Consider the following 11,108-nt stretch of genomic DNA (forward strand, 5'->3'; position numbering starts at 1 on the left):
AAACCGTAGAGAACAAGAAAGCGAAAAGAATCGTTTGCTATGGAGCCTTCTTTCAAGGATGATGAAGAAGGCGCACAACTCTTGAGAGATCTTAAACGTCACGTCCGTGAAGGAAACTACATCAAGGCATTGGAGATTATTGACGATTTGATCTTAGTCCATGGGGAAGACAAAGACGGATGGCATTTTCGTCTCAAACAAGGTCACATATTCTTGGGACTAGCGCAAAAAGCAGAGAGCCCTGACGTGGATGTCGCATTCTTGTTAAGTTCTGTAGAGTGTCTTTGGGAAGATGATGAGTTATCACCACTTTGTGCGAATTCACTCCACATGTTGGGCAAAAAGCTTGGGTCAGTATTGTATCTCAAGATGTCTGTGGAGAAAGCAAAACATGGTTTAAGTCTTACTTGGGCAGGGGACCCAGATTCTGTTGGTCCACTGACTTTGGAAGATCAAAAAGTACTCGACGAAAAGAATAATGGATTGTTGGAAGTAATCAAAGATGCAGAGTCTCGTATCGCTTCTTCCAAGACTCTTGTTGGTTCTACTATAGAAAACTCTGAACAAAGAGTTTCGGAGTCAAAGAAGAGTCCAGACCCGCGTGAGGGTTCAGTTAAAAGATTGAGGTCATTCTGGGTGGGATTGGATGTTAAGATCAAAAGGGAGTTTTTGAAAGTAAGCATTGCAAAGCTTTCAAGTTCTGTAGAGGGAATAGAACGTTACAAAGCGAAGGGACGAGATGCTTTGGAGCAAGTTCTCGCTTCTGCAAAGAAAGACAGAAAATGGACATTCTGGATATGCCGCACTTTGTGTTCCAAGAAGTTCTCCAGTGCTGAAGAATGTAAGAAACATCTTGAACAACAACACGGTGCAGATTTTAAACTTTCTTCAGAAAAGGATATGGTCAAGAGGATTGGAAAAGACTGGGCTCGTAAGATATCTGTTGGAAGTTGGGAACCAGTAGACGCAGTAGCTGCCGTTGAAATGATCAATAACCGGCTCGCAGATGTGAAAGCTTTTGCATCTAAATCTAAGAGTGGATGGTCCAAAGAATGGCCTATAGCTGTGGATGAAGAGCGGAGTAAGTTACTCAAGGAAATCAAATTGCTCCTTGTCTCGTTTTGCGACAAGAAAATTCTCTCCGGTAGCCTTCGTGACTGGATGATGCGTTTTCCGGTTAAGCATCTAGTGAAACTTGAAGTTTCCGAACAGAGTATTGTTGATTTGCGCTTAGTAGAAACACCTCAGAGTATCTGTTTTCTAGAAAGTCATGAACTCAGTCAAATCCTAGACTTCCTAAACAACATCAAGTGTGAAAGGAATGATGGTACAGATGCAGTTTGCAGAGCAGTGGACAGTTTCCTGGGTCGTACTCTAGTTAAAGAAAAGATCGATTTTGACCCTCAGTTTTCATATCTGCTACTGGATAAAACACTACTGAAAAGTAATACTGCTCCTGCTCCATTCGATGATGAAGGGACTATCAGTGTTTTTTATCCCAATGCTCACTACGCCAAGGCACCAGCTCATGGAGATGATATCATATCCTGGTTAACTGACTACAACTCAGTAGACAAGACCTTTCCCAGACCTATCAGAGAACACAATCTTGATATCTGGTTGGCTGTTCTGAAAGCTGTTCAGTTCACATGTAGGACTTTGCGAACCAAATATGCAAAGAAAGTGCACGTCTTAGATTATGATGCAGCTCTTACTATCATCCAGAACATGTGTATAAGTGAAGATAAAAGGAGAAGGAATCTTCAGGAAGATCAATGGAACAGATATGCATCGCTTCTATGCGATAGGTGTGAAGAGGAAGTCCCCGGAAATTCTACAAAATTGTTCTTGTGTGCAGTACGAGACGTTCTCGAAGGAGCACTGCATCCAAAATTTGATTTTCCCGATTTAGAAGATGGCATGAATCTTATACGTGATCGTAAAAGTCTCAGCGATGATAGAGTGTTGAAATCAATAGACCTTCTGAAATCAGTGGTCACCCAAAAGGTTCATTCTTGATTTTAATATTCATCAACGTTAGAACTTGAAATTGCCCATCTAATAGCTTGTACATGACTTGCAGGTTGTACTAATCGATTCGAAGATTTTAGTGATTGATAATTCAAGGATTAGTTTGCTGAATAACCTCACCAGGCTTTCTATTTTTGACAACCGCATTTATATGCTTCAACTGCTGAAACCTTTCTTGCTGGTTGGTTTGAAACTTTTGATATATACAGAGAGATTTCATTTTCTGTCTGATTTGGCCTTCAAATTGTTGTTCATATCTTATTATGTCTCTTCTCAACTAGAGTGAAATTGTAACTATGGAATCCAAAGCGAAGTCAGATGCAGCAGAAGCAGAACTTTTACTCGAGGAGGAGAAGAAGCCACAATCAGTGAAGAAGAATAGAAGCAATAAGGTCTTTAAAGTTCTAAACTCGATCTCTTTTGCTTTTCTGATTTTTCTGTTAATTGGTTGTAAGGGTGAGTGGTCTTCATGGTGCAACAGAAAACATCAACGAGCAAGTCTAGACCACGTGATAAGACCGTTGAACAGTAAGTACCTTAGGAGTCATTTTTGGCATGCTATTTTGAATTTTTTTTCTGAGCAAAGCGTCTTCCTACATGTAGTAAACCTTCTGTCAACCTTGAACATGAGAGTACATCTTCACCACTAAAAATGGTGGCAGAAGATTCTATGGAACCAGAAGATGCTCTAGCAAATGAAATTCAAGAGGAAGAGCATCACCAGCTAGAAGAGAATTATTCTGTGCAAAATAATGATGACCCTGGTTAGTAAAAAGCTTCTCAATTGACCAATAATTTAAATAATTTTGTTTGGGATTCATAATTTTCTTTTGTTCGCCATCTTCAAGATTTGCGAAACCTTGGAGAAGATACACTGTTGGAACATTTTGAGCCAGCAGCTGCAGAAGCTACAACCAGATACAATTCAGCTTTTGACGTGACGCTGAAGGTAAAGCAATTACCAACCAGGCAACCAACACAAGATCGAATACCTAAACTCTCATCTTCTGGTTCAGCACGTTCCATATCTCTTTGCTTCCTTATTTTCTTTGATAAGTACACAAAAACATACTGTATCGCAGGCCATCTTGAACATTAAGATTTTCAAAGAAGATTTGATGCGCAATAGGCAACCATTTTATGACCACCTGGAAGAACAAGTTCTTCCTGCGCTACAAAAATTCTTTGACGCTTTTGTGTCAGAGGTGATAAAAAATGATGAGGGAATCTACAGTGGCCTGTTGAGCGACTTACTTGCTTACCTAGAAGAGGTTCATTACATGGTACGTGCGGAGAAGAGAAGCTTCTTAGCATGGTATTGTTATTATTTGTTTCAATAAGCTTAACTGTTATTTTAAAGTCATCTTATGTTCTATCTTATCAGTCAAGTAAAGCTGCTGAGGTACTTGTAGCCATCCTTGAGTTTTGGCATTGCTGGAAAAATCTAGACAGAGAAAGCTTGGTAACTCGCCTTTTCACGTTGGAGGAAAATGAAAAAATGAGTTGTACCAGATGCAGAAGGAAGTCAAATTATCCACAGCAACGTTCTTATGGCATTGTTATGGCAGCAGATTCAGTCAGAGACCTGAAGGTATGTTTCATTTGTTTTCCTCTTTGTCCTACAGAAGTGGCACTTCCCCTTAATAGCTTCTATAACGTCTTTCTTTGCTTATAAATATGCAGTGTTCTCTTGGGAATATGGAGTTTGTGGATATCATTAAGGTGATCCGCATGGAATTTAAAATGTTCTGTGACCTTAAAACAGGAGGATGTGGAAAGACAAACATTGTTCATCACATTTTAAGTAAACGCCCACCTATCTTCATAATCGGTAAGTTGGACCACCATGATTTCTATCTTATTTACTCATTTCATTGATTACGCTTTTTATATAGCAATATTGGTGTTCTGTGGATTTGCAACACTAGTTTTGGAATGGGAGAAGAGCGAAACTGAGAAAGAAGTATTTGAAACAACAAAGGCTTTGGAGTGGGAAATAGACATCAGCAGGCTATATGAAGGCGTAGAACCAAACACTAAGTACCGGCTTGTGTCTATGGTAAAATCTGAAACAAGTTTACAAAGATTTGTCCTATTGTTCTTCATTATGTCTCTGTTACAGTCTCAACGTATGTGACGCAGGTTGGTTGTGGTGAAGAAGAAGAAGATCACATTTGCATAGTTTATGAAAAGAACCGGTGGGTCAAACTCAGACGCACTGCTTTTGAAGGAGAGGTAAAAGACGAAACTGCTTGTCTTGCTTGAGTTGAATGATGAAATTAGATAGGCGAGAGAGAGGTGATGGAAATATTTGCGGTGAAATGACATAAATAGGTTGTTGGTAACTGGAAGAATGTGGTCAGATACTGTGGAGGAAGGAAGGTCCGGCCAGAGATTCTGTTTTATGAAGCTGTATGATCGATTGCCTAACAAGTGACAGTATTGTATCAATGTGGAGAGGTCCAGCATTGATGTATAAAACAATGACATGTTCCAAGTCAAAAAAAAAGTTGTGTTCTGTGTTCTATTGTTTTGGAAACTACATTTCTTTATCTACATAGAGTCCTTATCATCTACACAACAAGGACGACAAGAGCATTTCGCATCTACCACTAAGGAAGAGGCTGAGCTCAACATCTTAAAACGAGTAACGAAACGACACCGGTTAACATCAATCGAAATAACCACTTAACCGGCTCGGTTATCTTTCTGGTCATTTTTAATTGCTCTAAAACCCAAAAACACTCCGAACCGATTAGAGTCTCTCCCTCTATAGTCTTTTTTTATTTCTTAAACTAATTAATTAATTTGACCGTCATAGTGACTGGACACGTGTCAGTATCTCGTCCTAATTGATTTGTGAGTTACTTACTATATTTAACTTCAACATCAACGTCTCTTCTAAAAAAATATCGAACTTTTTTCTTGTATCGTCGTCTTTACAAATTGTTGATTTTTCAAATCCATACATTTTCACGACATTTTGTTCATCATCAACATGAAGACAGTTCTACATTTAGCTCTTAACCCAAATTCTAAAAGACTCACTCAGCTTCTGGGTCATGTTTTTTTTATTTCTTACTCCGTGGAAATCCCAAACGAATGATGCACAGAAGGTGTTCGACACAATTCCCCAATGCCCAAAATTGGGTCTCTCTGTCTGTTTTTATGAAGCCTTATGTGTTCACGTGGCTCCCACGTGATAAAGAGCCCGCCTCTTCGTGAACCTTGCGGTTTATATACGGTTGTTATTGTTCCCGCCTCTACTCTCTCACACAAATCTCTCTGAAACGTTAAAGAAGAGAAAAAAACGAAACTTTAGAGACCAAGAAAACGCAAAACGTTATTACTATGGAGTCGTCTTTCATGAAGGATGCTAAGGCGGCAGGACTCTACAAAGAGGCTGAAGGTCTCATAGCTGAAGGAAACCACATCAAGGCCTTGGAGATACTTGAAGATGTGCTTTCACTCCATTGGCAAGCCAATGACGCATGGCTTCTACATATCGACCAAGGTAAGGTATTCATAGAACTAGCTGAGAAAGCAGAGGATAATGACACGGAAATCGCATACTTGTTGGGTTGTGTAGCATGCTATTCGCAACATGTGGAGACATCAGGATCGTGTGCACAGTTTCTCAACTTCTTGGCCCAAGATCTTGGGTCAGTGATGTATTACAAGAAATGCGTTGTCAAAGCAAGAGAGGCTTTATCTCAACGTATCCCAGACAACCTGAGTTCAGTTGCTTCTGTGGGATTCCAAAATTTAGTAATCGTAAACCGGAAAGAACTGGAGTGTTTAATCTCTGATGTTGAGTTAAAGATTGCTGCTTCCAAGACTTCTCCTTTAACTCCTGTGACAAAAGTTCGGGAATCAAAGATAAGTACAGAGCCGTCTGAGGATAAGTTTAAGGGGTTGAGGTCGTATTGGCTGGGATTGGATGTTAAGATCAAAAGGGACTTTCTGAAAGTAAACGTTGCAAAGCTTACAAGTTTTGTCGAGGGAGTACATAAAAAAAAGGGACTAGTTGCTCTTAATCAAATTATCGCTTCTTCCAGGAAAGACTGTAAATGGACTTTCTGGATGTGTAGAGCTTTATGTTCCGAGAAGTTCTCTAGTGCTGAAGACTGTAAGAATCATTTTGAACAAGAACATGCTGCTGATTTTAAACTGTCTTCAGAAAACGATATGGTCAAGAGGATAGGAAAGGAGTGGACTCGTAAGATATCAGTTGGAAGTTGGAAACCAGTGGATGCACTAGCTGCAGTTGAAATGATCAAGAATCAGCTCGAAGATGTGAAAGCGTTTGCATCTAAATCGAAGAGTGGATGGTCTGAAGAATGGCCTTTAGCTGCGGATGAAGAGCGCGGTAAGTTACTCAAGGAAATCAAATTGCTCCTTGTGTCGCTTTGTGAACAGAAAGTTCTCTCATGTAGCATTCGAGACTGGTTGATGCTTTTTCCAGCTACATATCTTAGAAAACTTGAAGTTTCAGGACCGGATATTGCCGATTCTCACCTAGCTGAAACACCTCAGAGTATCTGTTTTCTGGAATGTCATGAACTCAATACAATCCTAGACTTTCTAAAAACCATCAAGCGTAAAAGGAATGATGGTACAGATGTGGTTTGCAGAGCAGTCGACAGTGTCTTAAGTCGTAGTCGAGTCAAAGAAAAGATCGACTTTAACTCTGAGTTTTCGTATCTTCTTCTGGATAGAAGGCTGCTAAAAAAGAACGATGCTCCATTTGATGATGAAGGAACAATCAACGTTTATAATCCAAGTGTTTACTACGCCAAGGCACATGCTCATGGAGATGATATCATATCCTGGTTAACTGACTACAATTCAGTGGATAAGACCTTTCCCAAACCTATCAAGGAACACAATTTTAGTATCTGGCTGGTTGTTTTGAAAGCTGTTCAGTTCACATGTAGGACTCTGGGGGCCAAATATGCAAAGAAAGTGCAGTTCTTGATTTTTGATACAGCTCTTAATGTTGTTGAGAAATTTTGTACGATTGAAGATGAAAGGAGAAGGAATCTGCCGGAAGACCAGTGGAGCTTATATTCATCTCTTGTATGTGATTGTTGTGACGGGAGATTTCCTGAAGATTCCCTCCCTACAAAATTGTTGTTCTTGTGTGCAATACGAGATGTCCTGGAAGGAGCATTGCATCCGACGTTTGATTCCCCTGATATAGAAGATTGCTTGAATCTTATACGTGAGCGTAAAACTCTCAGTGACAATAAAGTGTTGGAGTCCACAGGCCTTCTCAAATCAGTGGTCACCCAAAAGGTTCATCCATGGTTTTAATATTCATTAACAACATAATAACATAAAATTGTCCATCTAAAAGTATCTTCATGACTTGCAGATTCTTCTAAGTGAATCAAAAATTCTGCTGATTGATAATGCAAGGATTAGTTTGCTAAACAGCCTCACAAGGCTTTCTGCTTTTGACAACCGCACTTATATCCTTCAACTCCTGAAACCTTTCTTGCTGGTTGGTTTGAAACTTTTGATATATACAGAGAGCTTTGTTTTTCTGTCTGATTTGGCCTTTAAATTGTTGTTCATATATTATTATGTCTCTTCTCAACTAGAGTGAAATTGTAACTATGGAATCCAAAGCGAAATCAGATGCAGCAGAGGCAGAACTTTTACTCGAGGAGGAGAAGAAGCCACAATCAATGAAGAAGAATAGAAGCAATAAGGTCTTTAAAGTTCTAAACTCGATCTCTTTTGCTTTTCTGACTTTTCTATTAACTGGTTGTAAGGGTGAGTGGTCTTCATGGTGCAACAGAAAACATCAACGAGCAAGTCTAGACCACGTGATAAGACCGTTGAGCAGTACGTACCTTAGGACTCATTTTCGCATGCTATACACTGTTTTTGAATTTTTTCTGAGCAAAGCGTCTTCTTACATGTAATAGTAAACCTTCTGTCAACCTTGAACATGAGAGTACATCTTCACCACTAAAAACGGTGGAAGAAGATTCTATGGAACCAGAAGATGCTCTAGCAAATGAAATTCAAGAGGAAGAGCATCACCAGCTAGAAGAGAATTATTCTGTGCAAAATAATGATGACCCTGGTTAGTAAAAAGCTTCTCAATTGACCAATAATTTAAATAATTTAGTTTGGGATTCATAATTCTTATTTCTTTTGTTCGCCATCTTCAAAATTTGCAAAACCTTGGAGAAGATTCACTGTTGGAACATTTAGAGCCAGCAACTGCAGAAGCTACAACCAGATACAATTCAGCTTTTGACGTGACGCTAAAGGTAAAGCAATTACCAACCAGGCAACCAACAAAAGATTCAATACCTAAACTCCCATTTCTGATTCAGCTCGTTCCATACCTCTTTACTTCCTTATTTTCTTTGATACACAAAAACATACTGTATCGCAGGCCATCTTGAACATTAAGATTTTCAAAGAAGATTTGATGCGCAATAGGCAACCATTTCATGACCACCTGGAAGAACAAGTTCCTCCTGCGCTACAAAAATTCTTTGACGCTTTTGTGTCAGAGGTGATAAAAAATGATGAGGGAATCTACAGTGGCCTGTTGAGCGACTTACTTGCTTACCTAGAAGAGGTTCATTACATGGTACGTGCGGAGAAGATAAGCTTCTTAGCATGGTATTGTTATTATTTGTTTCAATAAGCTTAACTGTTATTTTAAAGTCATCTTATGTTCTATCTTATCAGTCAAGTAAAGCTGCTGAGGTACTTGTAGCCATCCTTGAGTTTTGGCATTGCTGGAAAAATCCAGACAGAGAAAGCTTGGTAACTCGCCTTTTCACGTTGGAGGAAAATGAAAAAATGAGTTGTACCAGATGCAGAAGGAAGTCAAATTATCCACAGCAACGTTCTTATGGCATTGTTATGGCTGCAGATTCAGTCAGAGACCTGAAGGTATGTTTCATTTGTTTTCCTCTTTGTCCTACAGAAGTGGTACTTCCCCTTAATAGCATCTATAACGTCGTTCTTTGCTTATAAATATGCAGTGTTCTCTTGGGAATATGGAGTTTGTGGATATCATTAAGGTGATCCGCATGGAATTTAAAATGTTCTGTGACATTAAAACAGGAGGATGTGGAAAGACAAACTTTGTTCATCACATTATAAGTAGATGCCCACCTATCTTCATAATCGGTAAGTGGGACCACCATGATTTCGATCTTATTTACTCATATCATTTTTTATTATGCTTATGATAAATGCAAAGTTTGTGTTTTGTGGGTTTGCAACATTAGTGTTAGAATGGGAGAAAAGTGAAACAGAGAAAGACATATTTGAAACAACAAAGGCTTTGGAGTGGGAGATAAACATCAGCAGGCTATACGAAGGCTTAGAACCAAGCACTAAGTACCGGCTTGTGTCAATGGTAAAATCTGAAACAAGGTCACAAATGTTTGTCCTATTGTTCTTCATTATGTCTCTGTTACAGTCTCAACATACGTGATACAGGTTGGTAATGGTGAAGAAGAAGAAGAGCACATTTGCATAGTATATGAAAAGAACCGGTGGGTCAATCTCAGACACGCTGCTTTCGAAGGAGAGGTAAAAGACGAAACTGCTAGTCTTGCTTGAGTTGAATAATGAATTCAGATAGGCGAGAGACGTGATGGAGATATGTGTGGTGAAAATGACTTATTAGGTTGTTGGTAACTGGAAGAGTGTGGCTAAATACTGTGGAGAAAGGAGGGTCCGGCCAGAGATTCTATTTTATGAAGCTGTCCCATCAATGGTCTAACAAGTTTGTATCAAATTTAGAAAACCAAACATTGATGTATCCCAAAATCATCAGAAGTTGTATAGTACTCTCTTTTACTTGAGGTTACGATCATTTTTTTTTTATTCTGATGATCTTTCCCAACAAGCAACACGACACGAGAGAGCCTTCCGCACAAAAATGGTTCAGCAACCAAACAAACCAAATGACGCATCATCCAAACAGAGTCTTTGTATATAGACACGTGTCACTCTCTCGTTCTTCTTGACTTGTCATATTTTTTTTTTTTTGCTTACAAAATATAGAAGAAGCTCTTGTGTCGTCGTCGTCGTCGTCGTCCTCTACGAATTGGTTATCATCAACATGAAGACCATTCACCATATAGGCATTAACGCAAATTCAAAGATCATCAACATGAAGACCATCTACACAGGTTTTGGGTTTATTTTTTTGGCTTACTTTTGCGGAAAAAATCGCGAACGAAATAATGCACACAAGCTGTTCGACAGAAATCCTCAATGGCCAATTGGGTTTCTTTGTTTGTTTTTTTATGAAGTATCGTGGCGTCACGTGGCTCTCACGAGCCAGCGTCTTCGAGACCTTGCGGTTTATAAGCGGTTATTATAGTTCCCGCCTCTCACAAATCTCCCTGAATCATATAATCACGTTGGAGTAGAGACCAAGAAACACACAAGAATCTTGAGAAATCGTTACTATGGAGTTCAAGGATTTTGATGAGCTCTACGACGATGCTACAAATCACGTCGCTGATGGAAACGACGTCAAGGCCTTGGAGATACTTGAAGATTTGATTTTTGTCCATAAGCAACCCGAGGACTTAAGTACTGTTCATCGCGATTTAGGTTATATACTCTTAGAACTAGCGAAAACAGAAGAGAACCCTGACTTGAAGTTCGCATATAGGTTGGGTTCCGTGGAATGCTTTGAAAACGCTGAGATATCATCACTCTCTGCATCTTCTCTCTGCCTTTTAGCCCAACAACTTGAGTCAGTGATGTATGCCAAGAAATGCCTGAGCAAAGCGAGAGAAGGTATAAAATTTTGTAGCAATGAGGACTTGAAAGAAATGGAGGAAAAGGATAAAGGAATGATGACTTTAATAGGTAAAGCAGAGTTCATCATCGCTGAGTCCAAGGCTTCTTCTACAAAGAAGTGCGAGCTAATAACTGATTTGGAGTCAAAGAAGAGTCCAGAGCCGCCGCTTAAGCATGAGTATAAAGGACTGAGGTCGTATTGGTTAGGTTTGGATGTTAAGATCAAAAGGGACTTTATGAAAGTAAGCGTAGCAAATCTTTTACGTTTTGTCGAGGGA

At 39.4% G+C, this 11,108-nt stretch overlaps 3 protein-coding genes across 4 annotated transcripts in view; all 3 read left to right on the plus strand.

Moving 5' to 3' along the window:
- Nucleotides 9-4,558, plus strand: LOC104739333. Of its 2 annotated transcripts, XM_019237902.1 has the most exons (13): nucleotides 9-2,007; nucleotides 2,084-2,212; nucleotides 2,313-2,423; nucleotides 2,513-2,559; nucleotides 2,635-2,795; nucleotides 2,880-2,980; nucleotides 3,114-3,314; nucleotides 3,416-3,493; nucleotides 3,550-3,622; nucleotides 3,797-3,862; nucleotides 3,960-4,090; nucleotides 4,174-4,266; nucleotides 4,366-4,558. In XM_019237902.1, exons 1-13 carry the CDS (start codon nucleotides 40-42, stop codon nucleotides 4,447-4,449), a joined length of 3,243 nt encoding a protein of 1,080 aa, XP_019093447.1. In that variant the 5' UTR covers nucleotides 9-39; the 3' UTR covers nucleotides 4,450-4,558. The 2 variants fall into 2 exon arrangements, with proteins under 2 accessions (XP_019093447.1, XP_010457951.1); XM_010459649.2 differs by having other exon boundaries at nucleotides 3,416-3,622; nucleotides 3,715-3,862.
- Nucleotides 4,955-9,882, plus strand: LOC104739326. The gene is made up of 12 exons (XM_010459638.2): nucleotides 4,955-7,329; nucleotides 7,409-7,537; nucleotides 7,638-7,748; nucleotides 7,838-7,884; nucleotides 7,968-8,128; nucleotides 8,239-8,318; nucleotides 8,447-8,647; nucleotides 8,749-8,955; nucleotides 9,048-9,195; nucleotides 9,297-9,427; nucleotides 9,511-9,603; nucleotides 9,701-9,882. Exons 1-12 carry the CDS (start codon nucleotides 5,383-5,385, stop codon nucleotides 9,794-9,796), a joined length of 3,351 nt encoding a protein of 1,116 aa, XP_010457940.1. The 5' UTR covers nucleotides 4,955-5,382; the 3' UTR covers nucleotides 9,797-9,882.
- Nucleotides 9,894-11,108, plus strand: part of LOC104756909 — an 8,074-nt gene continuing 6,859 nt past the window's right edge. Inside the window, exon 1 of the mRNA XM_019237905.1 lies at nucleotides 9,894-10,931. Coding sequence (XP_019093450.1) covers nucleotides 10,491-10,931 — 441 coding nt within the window. The 5' untranslated portion in view covers nucleotides 9,894-10,490. The remainder of the gene's footprint in view (nucleotides 10,932-11,108) is intronic.

Source organism: Camelina sativa, chromosome 2 (genome assembly GCF_000633955.1).
Source record: "Camelina sativa cultivar DH55 chromosome 2, Cs, whole genome shotgun sequence".
In the NCBI taxonomy this organism is placed as follows: Eukaryota; Viridiplantae; Streptophyta; class Magnoliopsida; order Brassicales; family Brassicaceae; genus Camelina; species Camelina sativa.